Here is a 19811-nt window from a genome sequence, read left to right on the forward strand (position 1 = left end):
CCAGGCAAGAAATATGATTCTTGAGATTCCTACATGTCAGTGCCCGAGGTACGGCGGGGATCGGGAGCACCGAGCTCCCCCCCCCCCCCCACCCCCACTTTTTTGAAAAAGTATATTAAAGAGAAATAATGTAGAATGAGAGCAAGAATGAAAGAATAGTTAACTGCCAGTGTTAAAAAATAATGAGGCATCAAAATATGCCCATCTGACCGTGATTAATGCCTAAAACCCCTAAGCCTCCGGGGGCTCTGCCCCCTGGATTCCACCTAGGGCCCTACGACGGGCCCTTAGATGATCATCTGACGGTAATTTAATGCCTCAAACCCCTGATTTTTGGCGGCTCCGCCCCCTGGACCCCACGCCAAATAGTGACCTGCCAGTGTCACAAAATAATAAGGTATACAAAAAAAATGCTCATCTGACCTTAATTAAACGCCTAAAACCCCTGAGCTTCCAGTGCCGGCTCCGCCGCCTCGACCCCACCAGGGGCCCTAAGACGGGCCCCTGAATGCTTATCTGACCGCTTGCGGGGTTAGACAAGGTATCAAAATGTGTTTATCTGACCGCAGACGCGTAGCCAGGGGGGGGGGGGAGGGGGGGGCGGTCAAATCGGAAGAGGACGTAGGAAGAAACAGGAGCAGACAAAGAACATCTTTGAAATTCAGACAAGGATTAACAGTATAGAGAACGGTACAACGCATCGGCTTCTTTCTCTAATAATTTAATGAAACGTCACAGCGTCGCGCAGGAGGGGAGGGGGGGGGGGGGACTGAATTCAGACAAGGATTAAAAATCGAGAACGGTACAACGAATCATCTTCTTTCTCTCATAATCTTATGAAACGCCAAAGGTTCCGCGCTTCGCGCGGGAGGGGGAACCTGAATTCAGACGAGGATTCAGAGGCGAGAACGGTAATACGAATCTTAAATGGCTTAATGAAACGTAAAAGCTTCCGCGCTTCGCGCGGGATGGAGGGGGAACTAAATTCCGATGAGAATTATTTTCGAGAACGGTACAACGAATCGTCTTCTTTCTCTAATGATTTAAGGAAATTTAAAAGCTTCCGCGCTTCGCGCGGGAAGGGGGGGGGGGAACCTAAATTTAGACGAGGATTAAGAGGCGAGAACGGTAATACGAATCTTTAATGGCTTAATGAAACGTAAAAGCTTCCGCGCTTCGCGCAAGAGGGGGAGGGGGGAGACTGAATTTAGACAAGGATTAAGAGTCGAGAACGGTACAACGAATCGTCTTCTTTCTCTAATGATTTAATGAATCGTAAAAGCTTCCACGCTTCACGAGGAAGGGGGAAAACTGAATTCAGACGAGGATTAAGAGTCGAGAACTCGACAACGAATCGTCTTCTTTCTCTAATAATTTAATAAAACGTCAAAGCTTCCGCGTTTCGCGGAGGAGGGAGGGGGGGGGAATCGCCCCTCCCTGCACCGACCCCCCCCCCCGTATTACGTCACTGTTGGTCACTATTACGTACCAATATTTGGCTCGCATAATTTCAAATTTGGGCCCCCCCCCCCTAAGAAATCCTGGATCCGCGCCTGTTGGAGGCATCAAGAAAACACCAAAATATAGAGGAGTTTCTTCTACAATAACTAGCAATATTATCTCTTTTAGAGAAAAAAAAACTACACATATCAGTTCCATGCTTCGCTTTAAAGCAAAACTGATGATCATTCATAGAAATATGAAGTTCTAACCTAGTCAATAATAATTTCTCCAATACTTTAGAAAGAACACTGGCCAATGCAATTGATATATAACTATCAAGGCGACCAGCTTTGTCCTTTTATACTGGAACCAAGATGACAAATATCATCCTATCTGGCAAAATACCATGAATTAGAAAACCAGAAAAATATACAGCAAGTCGAGACAACAATTTTGAACTTGCATGCATACTTCAAATGTTCTGCAGACTGCAGTTATAGTATTTATACCACATGACTTATTGACGTCTAATTGCTCGATACCTTCCTAAATTTCCTCAGGGGCAACAATCATGTCATCATGAAAAGAAGCACTATTAACTTAACACGCTTGACACTTGACACAATTAAGCAGTTCTCTATAACTTAATGCGTTTTCCACTTTCAGCATCTCCTGTGACACCTTCATTGGTAGTAGGTACCGTAAACGTGATTTATTGTTATTCATGCATCTAATTTCTTTCCATAATTCCTGATAACTGTGATTTTGCAGTTTACTAGCTGTAGAATCTGCACGCATAGAGTCCTTGTTATTTTTAACAAAACGTAAAGCATATTTATCGAGCGGTATCTCTCTTCTTCATCTCAAATAGAGGGCACTGTTTGCAAGGGTGTCGATTTGTATCATAGAGATATATACTACTAAATATCTCTATGATTTGTATCCTCAGTTGGGGGAGGGGGGGGGGGGGGATGATAGGTGCCAAAATATTTTTGGCAATGGATCAAAGCAACCAAGAGGTAGGACGTATATGGCAGGTTGCACCCCCTCCCTTCCGAGTTTTTAACTTTTTCAAGTCACCCTCAATAAAGATAACATTTTAGAGAATATGGGACCCATGTGGGTCCCACATGCCCTTACTACCTGGGTTATTATCCTCTCAAGCATTTAGGCAGGATTTTTTTTTTTTTTTTTTTTTTTGGGGGGGGGGGGGGGGGGGGCGGTAGTGAGCACCTCCTAGGGGGTGGGTGCAGGGAGGGGGAGTTTGACGTTTCATTAAATTATTAGAGAAAGAAGACGTTTCGTTGTACCATTCTCGACTCTTAATCCTTGTCTGAATTCAGATCCCCCCTACCCGCGCGGAGCGCGGAAGCTTTGACGTTTCATTAAATTATTAGAGAAAGAAGACGATTCGTTGTACCATTCTCGACTATTAATCCTTGTCTGAATTCAGTTCCCCTCCTCCCGCGCGGAGCGCGGAAGCTTTGACGTTTCATTAAATTATTAGAGAAAGAAGACGATTTGTTGTACCATTCTCGACTCTTAATCCTTGCTAAATTCAGTCCCCCCCCCCTTTTTTTCGCACGAAGCGCGGAAGCTTTGACGTTTCATTAAATTATTAGAGAAAGGAAGATGATTCGTTGTACCGTTCTCGACTCTTTTTCTTCCTACGTCCTCTTCCTTTTTTCTTTCTCTCTCTTTTTTTTTTGGGGGGGGGGGGGGGCGACGACCCCCACCACCACCTGGCTACGCGCCCAGTCTCCCACTCTCTTCTTCTCTTTTGCACTTTTGCACTTCACGCTGAACATTTACTAAGCTCGTTGCTTTTTAACGCTGCGGCTTTGCATTTGGCGCACTGCATTTATATGATGCTGTTGATTGAATAAATTGAATAAATTCATCAATTCCTGATGAAGCCGTATGAGCGAGAATTCAATTTATTCTTGTCTCATATACGGTCGTCTCATTTACCTCGTTTTCTATTTATATATGTTTGTATTATGAAAATGAGATACCAAAATGTGTATATTGATTGTCATCTTGCGAGTAATAACCATTAACTACTCTCATCGGGCTCTCATCATTAATTTTTTTTTGGTTTTTTTTTTATGATGAACTATTTTATTATTATTTTTTTTTTTTTGGGGGGGGGGGGGGATGATTGTACAGGCCACCCCCCACCTGAAATATTGGGGGGGATATATCCCCCCCCCCCATCCCCCCGGGATCGACACCCATGACTGTTTGATTTTACCAGCCTCCATATGAATACATCAATGAATGAATTAATTAATTAATTAAAAAAAAAAAAACTTTTTCCCCTCTAGGATTTGGCACATTTGGCTTACCATACAACGTCAAACGTGATGGGATCTCTACGAACTGAATATCACGCGATTGCGTGCAATCGCGTGCCAAATTGCGTTCAATGGGGGAAAAATGGCCAGATTGCCATCGGTACTTCAAACTCGGTAGCGATAACAAAAATTTCTGTAAGTTGATAACTTATTTCCTATTGAAAGTTTAATAATTTGAATGAAGGCCATTCGCATTCTCTTGAGCATTGTCCCACATGTTGATTTTGGTGCTGTAAGTTTTATGTTGGGCGTTTGTGCGTTCGTATCGTGCGTGTATTGTGACGTGGGGTATGTTATGCTGTATTTTGCTGGGAGTCTATGCCAATACATTGACTTTGTACAGAGACTTTCATTTTATGAGGGATAAATCCTCGGGAGGATGGACAACCCATAAAAGTAGAAGAAGAAGCTGCAAGTATGTGGGAAATAGGTACTAGGCCTACCATAAGTTTGCCAAATAACCACATCACCTTTATTTTACCTGATATCAATCCACCCTTTTCAAAACCAATGCAGCCAGCTCACAGCAAAAAATTTAGTAAGCATAGATCGTGCGCAAGCGCATTCTGTAGTGCTGAATGACGGACGCTACCCAAAGTAGAAAAAAGCCTGGAAAGAGAATAGTTCAAAATTTTAGGGGTAGGTTTAGGGTTAGGGTTACAGTGGCCGTGAAGGTGATGAATAGTGCGTAACTATCCTCTTTCCAGGCTTTTTTTCTACTTTGGGCAGAATCTGGAGAATTACCAATTTGTCAAAATGGAATAATAAAAATCGCATAATCCAAAAGGTTTTGAAGTGTTGTTTAAACTTCAAGAGCAAGCAATGTCAAAGTCCAGGGAGGGGTTTGGAAAATAGAGTTCACAATTCGATTGTACTTTTGTAGTATTGTACAAATCGTTTGTACTTTATTTTCATCAGTGATTTTGGTATCCTACCTCGTAATATTTCACTCATTTTGTTGTTTCTTTTAAATTGAAATGTAATGTATTTTCCTAGTAAATACTAAATGGAAGATGATTCATCCTGTAAATTCCTGTTCATTGAGAATCAAGTTTAATTTGATTGACACGATCGAGAAAGTTCAGAAACACCATTGGATAGATTGATACGTTTGTCACCACTCACAAGATTTGTTTTCATTATACAAATGATGCACAGGTTTGAGTGCGTCGGTAGGGATTGTGTGCACAACGTGCCTTTGAATGGTTTAGACCAAATTCAAAGGTACCGCGTGCACACAATTCCACTAACCCACAAATTAAACCTGTGCATCATCTGTTTTATAAGATGGGGCCCAAAAAATTGTCAAAAATACAAAATTTTGTTATTTTACAGATTTACCGGATGCATGGCAAAATCATGCGTCCGGTAATAACCGGATGCATGATTTTTTTACCGAAGCATGATTTTTAACTTATCGGGAAATTAAAAACAAAATTGTCAGTGCACATTAAACTGTAAACTTTAAAAAAAAAAAAATAATAGAATAGAAACATGAAGAAAAAAATAATTATCACTAAAAAAAAAATTATCAAAAAAAAAAAAAAAATATTTCAAATAACTCATCATCACAGATCTATTTCATTTGAGCATTTTTTTTTTTTTTAAAGGATATCGGTGGTATCGATCGCCGATATCGCGTGCATCCAGTAAAAATAATTACATGGTAATTGACCAATCAGATTGCAGGGATTCTTCTACCCATCTTATAATACATCTTGTCAGCATGCATAAAAACATTCATTTATTCATTCATTTCTTTGTTTTAAAAAAAATCAGCTTATTTTATTTCTAACACTTTTATTAGTAATACTTATGTATCTATCATTTTTAATTTATTTGAGTTTGATTATTTCCCTTTTTTCTCTTTGTTAGATTGATGGGATGCTTCCAATGTCCTTCGTACTAAGTGGTCACAAGGATCGAGTCAATTGTGTAAGGTGGATAGAGTCCAGCGAATCAGACCATGGGCAAGTCCAGGACTTAGACGAGGAACTTGTATCTGGGTCAACTGATGGTGCTCTTATTCTCTGGCGTGGGTCAGTTAGTGAGGTAAGAAGTAGAACAAAGGGATTAAAGGGAAAGTCTACCCCGATACTAACTGCTTTTGATAAATGATTAGTACAGAAAAATGGGGAGTGATGCCCTGAAGTTATATCATACTGTATGTCTAATAGAGTTGCTCATAATTAAAATACAATGAAACCTGTCTTTAAAGACCACTCAAGGGAAACCTGAAAAGTGGTCCTTGTAGGCAGGTGGTCTTTATGTACAGGTTCCTTCAGTACAGGTTTGCATGAAAAAAATATTCAAGGGATACAACAAGTGTGGTCTTTGTATACAGGTGGTCTTTGATTACAGGTGGTCACCAAAGCAGGTTTGACTGTACAAGTGAGCATTGAGGGTCAAGTTTATGAGGGGAAAATCTTGGAAATGCGCCAGAATGGCCTCTATATGAAAATGCACCACATTTATTCCATTTTACTTTGCCTTGATGCTTTGGAGTGATCACCACTTCATGTCTGGATGGGGCTTAAAGGGATTGGGTAACTTTGTCTCAGATTCTGAAACAAAATCTTGGATTTAGCTCATGCTGCAATCATAATCAGTCAGGAACCTATGCCTTTTACAAGGCGATCGCCTGTCTGATAATCAAGATATTTATGATTGGAAATTGAAATTAACCCTGTAAGTTGGGGCTCTGATCGGAGCGGAAGATCGGAGCGACACCCTCGCACCTATGATCCGTATCGGATCGGAAGATCGACAAAAAAAATTGGCCAATTTTTTTTTTTTTTTTTTTTTTTAAATGACGAAAATGTCATTACATTACATTATAATGTAGATATGCATTATAATCCAAGACGGCGGCCCGCATGTTTTGCCCCTGCTCTTAGACCAATATTATGAATTTCAAAGTCATGAAAAGGCACTAAATATCAACAAACATGGTCAACAACAACTCTAAATGACAAAATAATCCCAACCATTAATTTTTTTGAGCATTTGATAGCCAAAAACTTAAAAATTTTTGTCATTAAAAAAAAAAAAAATACCTACATTATAATCCAAGATGGCGGCCCGCATGTTTTGCCTCTGCTCTTAGACCAACATTATTAATTTCAAAGTCATGAAAAGGCACTAAATATCAACATAAATGGTCTACAACAACTCCAAATGACAAAATAATCCCAGCCATGAATTTTTTGGAGCATTTAATAGCCAAAAACTTGAAAAATTTTGGCATTAAAAATTTTAAAAAAATTCTGCCGATTTTTTTCCGATCATTTCAATTGATTAGCGATCGGAAATTATTATCCGATCACCCCTGATCGGATCGGTATCAGCGGCCGATCTGATGATCGTTTACAGGGTTAATTGAAATAAAATTTTGCGTTTTCCTAGCGGTTTTCATAACACTACAGTCTATTTGGGAAAACGAGTATGGTAAAACCGGTCACTCAAAGTTTTTTTTTTTTGGAGGCACTTCTTGGTTATTTTGAAGCGCAATTTTTTTTAGGGCTTCAAGATTACACCATAGCACAGACACTGATAACATGTAGGGCAGTGCATCTCAGATTTAACATTGTTAAACGATGCATTTAACATTTATTGATCCTTCCTTCCATCCTTCAGCAGCTTGCTCTATCAAGTTTCTTGTCTGGCCACACTGGATCTGTGACAGCAGTAGATGCCATTGCCATTCCAACCTCCTCTGAATCTGGCTTCACACACAGAACTCTGATTGTCAGTGCATCCACTGACTCCACTGTCAGGATATGGGAGAGGAGAGAAAGAAAGGAGCAAGGAGGAACAGAAGGAAGAGGAGGAGGAGCAGAAGGAGAGCTTGTGTTTGTGGAGAAGCAGTGCATTTCATTTGGATCGGGCTTTGCTGTGGATGTGGCAATGACAGTCATCAGTAGCGGCAATGGTAGGTTCAATCATTGTTCAGGACTGATTTTTTTAAAGCTGTCTCTACTAGTTTGGCCAGGGGGATTAGACCACCCTGCAAGGTCACTGACAGGTGGTTATCTCATCAAGTCAGCTCTCAATAAACATAGGAAAAAGAGGATCATGGGGGACCAAGGGGCATTGCTAAGGCATTGTTTTCTATACTTCTACTTCTACTTCTACGACGATACTCAGCAGGATCCATAAGTCAGGATGTAGTGCTAAGGAATAAACTATCTAGTTCTTGGTCTAGATGCTTGGTGGAAGCGCTCCCTTGAAGCCCTCCAGTGAAGTAGCGTCAAGAGGGAGCAAGGTCACTGACGGGTGGTTATCCTCTATATAGAGGGAGCAAGTACATTGTAGCTACAAGTAGTACAGTGGGGCTTTAAAGGGATCGTCCCAAAATTAACAATTTGAAGATGATGATAAAATAAGGCAGAAAATGCATTAGATCCAAGAGAATCACTGCTGAAGGCTTATTAGCATAAATCAGTGAGCATCATACATGTACATACATTTCCTACAGAGATTGATTTGATCACGATCAGTGCTATTATCAATTCCTTGATATGTAACAAGCCCTTCAGTTGATTAACCTTCTAATAAAAGTTGGTAGGATTTGTAATTTTCTATTTCTACATTTAAGGTTTTAAAAAGAATATATATTGATAGAAACTAAGACAAACGTTCAAAGTTATACACATTTTTGTAAAAATAATGTTCCCAATTTGTACTTGTAGAGGGATTTCTATTCTTATAGAAAAATATGCAGCATCAATCAAAAGCTATAATGCAACAAAACTGGACCTTTATGTGTATGCTGACTCATTCTTGTCATACCTTGTGTTTATTTAGGGCCCTCGAAAGTGTATAAATTCAACACTTCACAAAGCCTGCATTGTTTTGTCATACTGACTGATCATCTCAACATAAATTTCTTTTGATTTCACTTAATACACAGTTCCCCTGCTAGCTGTGGGTGGCGATGACTGCAAGGTGCACTTATACACAGAGTCCAATGGTGTCTTCACCAGAGTACAGAGTCTTTCTGGTCACGAGGACTGGATTAGAGGACTGGATTTCACGCATGATGGTAAGAAATATTAAAATAAAAGTTTAGTTACAATATGACCTGAGAGCGATGACATTTTTGGCCAAGTGTTAATGCCTCCTCTGGATTAGGGGACGGGGTTTACACCAGTGGCGGATTTACGGGGGGCCTGCCCCCCCACCCTCCCCCTTGAGAAAAAAAATCATGTAAAAACACGTAATTTTTACCTTTTTGGAGGGTTGGGCCCCCCCCCCCCCCCCCTCTGGCGATCAAGGGGGGGGGGGGGGTGGGGGGTGCAAATTTTTAAATTTTCAAGGACCAAAAAAAAAAAATTGTGCTCACTACTATGCGTGAACTTTTTAATGACTCGCCGTGCCAGTGCGCGGACGAGGGTACAGTGTATAGCGTACATATAGTATACGTTTCGAAAAATCGCACACACGCATGACGCGACGTGATAACCGGCCTGCATGCATGCTACGACGTGCATGCGATATACGTACACGAGCCCTGCAAGGAGCTAGCTGAGGCCTCGAGGCGGTCAGCCAGTATGTAGTCTAGCAATTACTACCTTTTTTTTTTCTCTTCCCAGTCTGGACCTGATGCTTGACAAAAATGGTTGCCATGCATGACAGCCTTTTCAGACCCTTGATGCGAGACTAGTCACGCATAATGTGTGACACTTGGTAGCTCTGGATTGCATTGTTCAGTAAACCATTCTGAGGGGTGTTTCACACAAATCCTTAGCCGAACTTATCTCTAAGTTGGACTTAACAATTATGGAAAGCCGTTAGCACCTTTGAAAAAAAATTTTCTAAAATTATTTTAAAAAGCTTAAAATGTTGATTCAAATCATTCATATTTTCATTTATCATGTGAAATTTCATGTTCTTGATGTGGAATTTATGAAAAGTCTAAAATACTTGAATTTTTGCTTTTGAATATATTTTATTTTAAGGCTACAAATGGCTCTCCATATTTTTTAAGTCCAACTTGTGAAACACCCCCCTGTTCTGTATTGTTTTGCATTTACTATAAATGGAGTACCAGTAATAGATGGATTGTATTTTGCTTTGGTGGTGTTCAGATGATGGTGATATTCTCTTAGCGTCATGTGCCCAAGATTGCTTCATCAGGGTGTGGAGGATATCAGCAAGCAGACTCAAAGCTGCTCAAGATACAGAGATCCAACTCAAGAAGAATACCTTCACCGTGTTTCATCAAGGTAAGATTTCAGTAATCAGGCCTGATAATTACCCAATTTAAATCTGTTTCCTGATTTCTAAAAAAAAATCCAGATATTTGTTACCAGATTTTTTTTCTTCCTGATTTTTAAAAATATTTTTTTCCCCAATTTTCCCCTTATTTCCTCTATTTTTCCCTATTTCCCCCCAATTTTCTTACTCAAAGGGGGGAATGTTGTTAGATGCTATTCCCCCCCCCCTCCTATTCCTCTTCTTCTTTGTTTTTTACTCAAGGGGGGTGTGGTTGAGGGGGAAAAAAAATTCTTTTTTTTTAGTGCTCACTATCATACCTGAGTAATGCAGTGTTTACAGTTAATAGGAGTGTCGTAGTCGAGTGGTTTAAGCACTTGACTTGAAATTCGAAGGTTGTGGTTCGATCCCCGACACGGCGCTAATGTCCTTTGGCAAGGCATTAGTCTTCATTTGCTTCACTCGACCCAGGTGAGGAAAATGGGTACCTGGCAGGAATTAATTCCTTGAAATGCTGGAGCGCTGTAATGGCAGCTGGGCTACAGTCGGTGTAATAATTAATGCGCCTCGGAATAGAATTTCTGTAGAAATGCCTATAATTATTATTATCAATTATTAATGCAGTGTTTACAGATACATGTACAATTACAATGCTAGTTGCTATTCAGGCTTTTGCAATGCGATTTTACTCAAATTACAATCAGGCTTGTGACATGCACTTAGATCAAGTACTCAACTTTATCATTAACCAATTTGTACAATCTATGTAGTTTCAGAGCAGAGGTATGCTGTGAGCCTGGAGTCTGTATTAGCTGGTCATGAGCAGTGGATCTATGCAGTACACTGGCAAAAGCCATCCAGGAAGGGTACGTAAAGCTGTATGAAGATTTTATTAAAGGGATAGTTGAGTTCTGTTTTCAGATCGCAATTGCCTTCAAATTGCATGGATATTGCTCTTATTCTTATCTATGACATTACTAGTGCCCTTTTATGACCTAAAATTGCTAAGAAGGTAATTTTAGACCCCAAAATGTGTGAAATTTAGCCAATACGATCCAAAAAATATGGTGACCGTTAATTAATTAATTAATTAATAATAATAATACATGGGCTGGCTGATTGTGCGTAATATAACCAACACGAAAAAGCCAACAAAAAACCCAACATCGGCATTGGCTGAAATACAACATAAAAGGCGCTATTTTGTTTTTTCAACGGCTTTCAACGGCTGGTTCAAATTATCTAATATTTGTGGTGGTACACAAGCAGGGCGCGACAAACCCGCTTGCCCGACGTCCCGGGGCAACCAAATTGAGCCGTCGGGCAAGTAAATCAAATTATCACTTGCCCGATTCGGGCAAGTGATACTTTTACAGTAATTTCCTAGTGTCCAAGAACTCTACCATTCACCCGTCAACTTCTTACCCGTCGTCAAAATCCAGAAGCAAAAAAGCGATCGTTCCGATTTCGAAAAAACTTCACAGACAGCTAGCCAGCTCAGCTAGCTCAGCGCGCATGCAACAGTGACACTTCAAGCCATGAATGCCGCTCCGCCTCCACGCACGGCCGGCCGTGAGCTAGCTAGAGACAGCTAGCGCGATCGTACCAGCTCCAAGCTTATTCGCGCTCTCTCTCTCTAGCTCTGCAGGCCGCACCGACAGGCCTTTGCTATTCTCTGATTGCCGATTGGTTGAATCACGCCAAATATGACGTCGTTATTCTAGGGAAATGAACACGTGCGAATCGGAATGGAATAAACAACAGGGATTTTCTAGTAAGTACAAAAAGTCAAATGTTTGATATTTATTCATAATGACTGTTAATGATTGTGAACATATTATTTAAAACTCGCTGCTCATATAAATCAGATGAATGTTTTTGTCTCGTTTTCAATTTATTACTGCGGTCTCAAGATCCGACCGAGCGAGTCATTTTGATAATAGTATCGAGACCCCAGAATATAAGCCGTTGTTGTTTTGTTTTCATGGTTTTAGCGACGTTGTTTAGTCTAGTTTTCGCATACTTATCCGAGATTTATCGTAAAATATCTTCAATATTATTATTTAGTAAGAATTTACAAATTTCAATACACAATCATGTGGAATCCTTGTCATACTGCTGATCATGTGATGTTGCACCATGGTACATGTGGCTACCATTAATGACATGTTTGTATCATATTTTTTACAACAGGGTCATTATGCTTTTTTACATGACTGAATATTAAAAACTTAAACCTGCTTGAACCATTCTACCTTGCCGAGATTCATGTGAATCTGATTATTTATGGAGAATCAATAAAATGCGTTTTTTAAACCTTCAACCATCCTTTGTTGACCATTTTCTTTGACATATTAGGTTATTATTCAGTACAGTTACACTGTACATGTATGTGCATTAATTTGCTATCTAAAACACTAACTTATCATTACGAGATAATAAATGCTTTAACCTCGAGTCCTTTTTCGCTTTAAAGTTTTGGGCAAGTGGAAATATTGTTTGGGCAAGTAAATTGAAAACCCACTTGCCCGACAGGGCAAGTGGTGAAAAAAATTCTTGTAGCACCCTGACAAGTATTAGAAATCGTTATATTTATGGATATTTCAGCCGTCTCTGAACCGATTTTGATCAAACAAATATGATTTTGTCATTAAAAAAAATCTCACAAAAAAAATTATTTTGTGTAGCACCCTCTGCAACAGAACTCAACCTTCCCTTTAACCGTATATATGCTACGTCACTGCGAGAATTTTACCAACCATGACACAAAACGGAGTAAGTGCCCTGTGTCTTAGATGGATATCAATCTCACAAAAACCTACTTTTACAACAAAATGGCTTGGCTTGAACCCATTGCTCATAAGAACCAGTTAGTCCTTGTATTATATGTACATTAGAATGAAAGAATTCAGTAATCAAGAGGCAAAGTTATTAAATGAACTGGGGTTTTTGTTTGGTTGTAGTCGTTGTTAACCAGTATTTTTTTTTCTGTGTGGATTTCTTAAAGGGACGTGGTAACATTATTCAGATGAGAGATAGTGGTGCTAAGGTAGTGACTTCAATGCTAGATTTACAATTAAAGATAATCTGAAAATTTGAGTGAAAACGGACCATTATTCATGGTACAAATTGGGAAAAACTGATCTGATTGATTCCTTAATTCTCCCAACTATATTATTATAATTTAATTACATTTTAGGTGAAAGGAAATCGTCACAAAGCAATAAAATGGCTCTACATTCCATTCCAGACCTTTAAGTGTTGACAGATTTTTTATAGCCTGTTTTATGTCTTTTTTTCATGGAAAAAACGGTTAGGAAAATTCAAAAATGGTTGGGAGAATTTACTGTTAATCACTGTTAGAGGGTGTCATACATCGACTCCTTCAAAGAAAACCATAGATATCTCTGTGGTTTGAGAATTTTTTCACGATTTTTTGCATGTCAGAGGTTTAGTATAGTAGAAGGAATATAGTAAGTAACATTTTATACAAAAATTAAGCAATTTTTTCATCAACCTTCAACAATGTTACCAAGTCACTTTAAGATGCAACCACCTACATGTAATTGATGCATTTAGCTTACACATTGTGAATTTACTCTATGGAAATGGTAACCGAACCGAAAACACAGTCAAACAAAACAAGATTTTTAAAAAACAAGACTGGAGATGTCAGCTCAAATCCTTCCTGTACTCAATGAAATATTTCAATCTATTTGGTTGGTTATCTCTATTCTTACTTTTAGGAAATGGTAAATATCACCAGCCTTTGTGCCTATTGTCAGCCTCGATGGACAAGACCATGATTATCTGGAGGTTTGATGACCAAAATGCAATGTGGATCGACGAGGTGAGAATAAACTTTTGGTTCCATGAAGGCAGTTCATGGGTCATCAGTGGATATTTATTTCCTCTCCTTTTAAATATTTGATTTTTCATATATGCTGTTTCACAACATCTTCCAAAATTTGTTTGCAATTGAATTGTTTACATGTATTTGTATGCAGGTACCTAATCTTATACATGACACTCGAATGACTGTTTGTACATATATATATGTGTTACATTTAATTTCTTGTGTATAGTCCAAGAACACCTTGTATCAAACAATCAGGAAAGAATGTTACAAGAAAATGTTCTAATCTCCTATGGATAAACATGTGATGCTGTAAGCCGCAGTGAATTATTTTTATAAGGATTTACATGTACAGTAAGCATAATATGCTTGACATTTCTGTATCCTATAAAACACAGTGAGTACGTGTAGGAAAATTTGTTGTGTGCAGCTCCATCCCTGCTTCCCAATTATCTAGTATAAACCCACAAAAAAAATAAAAAAATAATAGAAACAGAATCCTTCACTTCCTGAGTCATGTGTGAACAAGCCATAATTTGATTTTGATTTGATTGATTTATTTCTGTTTGATTTTCTTTTTCTTTTGCATTTTTACAAATATATAACAAACAAACCATTGCAAATTTTACACATTTCAAAATAATATAATGTCGAATAAAGTAAGGCTGACTGTGACTAATCAACAACAAAAATCAAACAGGAGGGTTGACAAAATAAGTAAAGCTTGATAGCATGACTACCCTCAATGGATACATAATTATACGAATATGGAGGAACAAATGTTGGTAAAAGGGGAAAGAGAGAGAGAGAGAGAGAAAAGAAAAAGAAAGAAAGAGGGGGTGTGCATCAAGATTTACAGATGTATGTGGTACAATGTAGTTGGATTTCAATTTGATATATGAAGATAAAAAAGAAGATGCACATTTTAATATTGGGTGGCCAACTTGGGATATAGTGTAGAATGAGAAGACTCTGTCATTGGCCAAATAGGCTCCTTTGTTCTGCAAATCAAACTCTCTTGACCATTAAAAAAGCAAAAACAAAATACTTTGGTGATAGGTCCTTTTCATGCTCTGCTCCACGTTTGTGGAATTCTCTTCCAGCCTCCATTTGTTGCATCTCTGATATTACTTCTTTTTTTTTTTAAACTAAAAGCGAATCTAATGGAAAAGGCATATTCAACCTACCAGTAGTTCTTAAATTGTTACCTTACCTTATTATCTTATGTGTGATAATTTCACTTGTGTTCTCTTGTCATTTCTCTGTTTAGTTTTACTTGCATCAATATTGTAAAGCACTTTGATATACAAGTATATAAAGTAGAAGTTATTATTATTATTATTTAACCTTGGACAGGTTCGAGTGGGAGAAGTAGGAGGTAATACCCTGGGGCTGTATGGCTGTCAGTTTAGCCCGGATGGTGAGGCTATCCTATCACATGGCTACCAGGGTGCTTTCCATCTCTGGACCAAGGAGGCGCCCAAGGCATCAGGGGAAGGACGGGTAAGTCTGATGGAACACTTTGTAGTAAAACATACATGTACAATTTGTACCATTACCTTTATCCCCCAAAGAACGACTCCGAAGGATCGCAAGAAAACTTTCCATTTCTGGACCATGATGGCACCCAAGACATCATGGAAAGCAGAGGTTAAGTTGGATAGAACAATTAATGATGGTGCAGTTTAAACTATAGCCCCTAGAAAAACTGTGCTAGGAGTGTCATTTTTGACAGATGTCAAGATATACAAAATAGCCACAACGACTCTCATAAATGAGTTTTACAGACTTTTATTTGACAACTACACCAACATCTAAATTCATAGACATCTGCTGTTACAGAAATATTACATATACGTACGGTCATTTAATTACTCCAATACCCAAAAGTGTAATCCCGTCTAAAGTTAATTTCCCAATTCATATAAATCTGCTGTTACACAAATATTACAAATACGTACAGTCATTTAATTATTCCAATACCCACGAGTGTAATTCGTACAAGTTAACTTCCCAGTTTTTAAAGTGTCCGAAATTAAGACAATTGTCCGAAATAAGGCGAAAGCCTTTTGCTTGGTATTTGCTATATCAAAAGATCAAATACCGACATGGTTCCTACGACGATTCGATGCTTGGAGACTTGTGAAGGTTGATGTCCCGTAATCGCTTGTTACGGCAATCGGTCACGTGCTTCAAGATCCCGGATATACTGACTCGGCGGTTCTCGGATGCTAATTCGACGATCCGATGCTTGGATGCTAATTCGACGATTCGATGCTTGGATGCTAATTCGACGATTCGATGCTTGGATGCTTATTTGACGACGCTCAGCGTGCTACTAGTTAGTAGTGAAGAACGTTCTTGTCCGCTCTTACTGATATAAATGAAATTATCAATATATCCTTCAAAATACATGATATTTAATTTCTACGGTTTCAACGCTTATTTCTAATACTCATTTTCGAATAAAGCAAACGATGAAATAATAAAGGTTATTTCACCAGACTTTCTTTATCCGGTTATAACAAAACCAACATGGTTTCCTTCCACTACACTTTCATTTCATTATTAACTAGGGTCACCAATCTAACTGACCCAGGCAAAAATAGATTTAATTGCTATATCAGAAGATCCAAAACCGACATGGTTTCTACGAGGAATAGATCCCTGGAGACTTGTGTCGGAAGGATGATGACCCACAAACTTAATCAATCATTATAAGAATTTTGTTATGTCAATAAAAATTCGTTAGAGAAATTAAGTCATTTCTAGCACAATAATTTCAATAATAACTTGTTTCTCATCATTACTACTAGGTTGTACTGCGTTAATTCATTAACACAAAATATAATGTTCTTTTACATATAATTTCAAAATGTATGCATGAAGCGTTAAAGCATTTATATCAATAAACGTATATAATTATCCCTATCGAACGACGCTCAGGAGAACGATATTTCATGAACGGCTCTTTCGTCACGTGTTCGTGAATAATTACTTTTGATACACATACGAGCTAATTTGCTCTAACGTGGTGCTTCTTGCACACTGTAAACATGTAAATTATCTGAATCTCATTATCACACATAGGTTATGTATAGAAAGCTACTTACAGTTATGTTGACAAAATTTTGCCAATGGCAGGAAAATCGAGGTTCTGGGCTACATGGAGGATACCTCTCGTACCGGTGTCGCCTGAGGAAAAGGACTGCTTGCGCCGAATACAAAATCAAGGTTCTGGTAGCAACTTCCACAACACACATAAGGGTACATGTTCAAGACCTCTCACACGTCCAGCTACAACCTCGTCTTCTAGTCAACTGCCCTGATTTAAGTCCACACGTACACACCTTTAAGCATTCTCGGCACCACACCCTAATTTGCATATATTCAGACAAGCGAAATATTTTCTATCACTAACGCCCTCTAATGTCTAGATGACCTTGAAAATAGGAAAACAAATAAAATAAGAACAAATTTCCTATTTTACTCTGACAATTTACCCCCTTTTTCAGAAAATATTTTGGGACTCTAACACTAACCAACACAAAATGTGTATTTCTACATTCCCTTTATATTCAGCAAATACGACTCATATAATCTGCTCCTACGTTTTCTTTACCCTTTATCGCTTGTACGCGATATCTGTAAGACTGTAAGGCAAGCGCCCATCTGAGTACACGTCCGTTCGCGAGCTTCCCTCGACGAAGAGCGCGAAGAGGTTCGTGGTCAACCTCGAGTACGAATTCCCTACCGTAGAGATAGGCTTCGAATTTTTGTACTGCCCAGACTACAGCAAGACACTCTCGCTCGATGGTAGAGTATCTCGTTTCTCGATCCAACAACTTTCTACTTGCAAACGCCACCGGAAACTTTTCATCGTCGAACTCCTGTAATAAGACTGCACCTATACCAGTCTCGGAGGCGTCAGTTCGAAGTATGAATGGGCGGTCGACATCAGGCAGATGCAAGATTGGAGCATTTGAGATCTTGCTCTTGAGACATCGAAAAGCTCTCTCTTCAGTCTCTCCCCACTCTACGGTGTTTGATTTGCCTTTCTTTGTCAGATTCGTCAGGGGTACGGCTATTTCTGCGAAACAAGGTACGAACTTCCGATAGTAACTCGCTAGGCCGAGAAATGACCTCAGCTGTCGTTTCGTTTCGGGTCTTGGTGCTTCTTGTACCGCCTGAATCTTATTCGTCATTGGTTGGAGCTTTCCACCACCAACCCTATGTCCCAAGAAATCTAGAGACTCTTGAGCAAGACTACACTTGCTCGGCTTTGCCTTCATATTGGCTGTGCGTAAGCGACTTAGGAGTTCTTTCAGAACCTCAAGATGTTTCTCCCAAGAAACTGTGTGTACCAAGATATCATCAATGAAGTTATGAACTCCATCAAGATCACGAAGTAAAGTTCGCATAACTCTACTAAAGGTGGCCGGGGCATTAATCAAACCAAATGGCATTGTCTTGAATTGGAAAAGGCCATTAGGGGTGATAAAGGCTGTACGGGGTTTGGCATTCTCAGTAAGGGGAATTTGCCAGTATCCTTTAGTGAGATCCAGTTTGCTGAAGTAGTGATCCTTCGCTAACGCAGTGAAGATTTCCTCTTGGTCAGGTATGGGCTCTGCGTCTGATACTGTGTTCATATTCAGCTTACGGTAATCACAGCAAAATCGGTTAGACCCGTCCGGCTTCTTGACCAAAACCACCGGAGAGGCATATGGGGATGATGAGGGCTCAATCACCCCAAGCTCGAGCATCTCTGACTTCGTCACCAACCACCTGTCGGAGAGCGTGAGGAAGAGGATATGGCTTGGACTTTACCGGTCGAGGATCTGTCAACTTGATGTCGTGATGACCCAAACTGGTCACGCTAGGAACATCTGTAAAAACGTCCGAATAATTACCGATAAGTCGCCTCAGCTGATTATTCTGCTCCTCAGAAAGTGTGTCTCCAATGCAGACATCAGCAACTGTCTGAGTCTGTCTCAGGCTGGGGACTTCGATGAGTTGCTCGTTTACCCTCATCTTGGTTGTCGTCTGTGCATCTTCGTCATCATTGACCTCGTCAATTTCTTCAATGACAGATACACCTGCTACTGCTGGATATTTTATTCCAGCATCCGAATTCCAGCAAGGTCAACTCTGTAGTCGAGTTTACCAACTCTACCTACTACCTTGAAAGGGCCTTTCCAGTGCATCAGTAACTTATTCCTGTCTGTAGGAAGTAGTAGTAACACCTCATCTCCAACCTTGAAAGACCTAGCCTTGGCTTTCTTGTTGTACTGCGCTCGATACGCAGACTGCGATTTCGTCAGTTGCTCTTTCACAGGCTGGACTGTATTTTCCAACTTCTCACACAGATCCATCACATACTGGTATGTGGTTTTTGTCTCAGCATCCGTGCTTTCATCATTTGCCCAAAGTTCCCGCAGGATCATCAAGGGGCCCCTCACCTCTCGTCCATAGAGAAGTTCGAATGGAGAGAATCCTGTGCTGTCGTGAGGTGCTTCGCGATATGCGAAGAGGAGTGCATCTATATATCGATCCCAGTCAGTGGGTCTCTCCTCCGCCATCTTCTTAAGCATCTGTTTAAGCGTCCCGTTAAACTTCTCAACGAGACCATTACAGGCCGGATGATAGGGAGTTGTAGTAAGGTGGCGTACTGACATTAGTCTATTCACTTCTTGCATCACATCTGACACGAACTGTGTCCCACGGTCAGTTAACATCTCATGGGGAAATCCAACTCTAGTGAAGATGCTGAAAAGAGCTTCCGCTACGGACACTGTATCTATGTTCTTAAGTGGAACAGCTTCAGGATACCTTGTCGCGTAGTCCATGAGCGTCAGTATATACCGACAACCTCGTGACGTCATAGGAGCGATAGGGCCAACAATGTCAACAGCCACACGGTGAAATGGCTCATCAATTAA

General features: G+C 39.7%; 1 protein-coding gene across 1 annotated transcript in view; it reads left to right on the top strand.

Moving 5' to 3' along the window:
* Nucleotides 1-3786: 3786 nt before the first annotated feature.
* Nucleotides 3787-19811, top strand: part of LOC115926134 (elongator complex protein 2-like) — a 33907-nt gene continuing 17882 nt past the window's right edge. The window contains exons 1-8 of the mRNA XM_030990651.1: nt 3787-3935; nt 5676-5852; nt 7437-7731; nt 8713-8844; nt 9890-10027; nt 10787-10882; nt 13763-13866; nt 15229-15348. Coding sequence (XP_030846511.1) covers nt 3810-3935; nt 5676-5852; nt 7437-7731; nt 8713-8844; nt 9890-10027; nt 10787-10882; nt 13763-13866; nt 15229-15348 — 1188 coding nt within the window. The 5' untranslated portion in view covers nt 3787-3809. The remainder of the gene's footprint in view (nt 3936-5675; nt 5853-7436; nt 7732-8712; nt 8845-9889; nt 10028-10786; nt 10883-13762; nt 13867-15228; nt 15349-19811) is intronic.

The sequence above is a fragment of the Strongylocentrotus purpuratus genome, unplaced genomic scaffold (genome assembly GCF_000002235.5).
Source record: "Strongylocentrotus purpuratus isolate Spur 01 unplaced genomic scaffold, Spur_5.0 spur5_scaffold_19, whole genome shotgun sequence".
NCBI classification, from domain to species: Eukaryota; Metazoa; Echinodermata; class Echinoidea; order Camarodonta; family Strongylocentrotidae; genus Strongylocentrotus; species Strongylocentrotus purpuratus.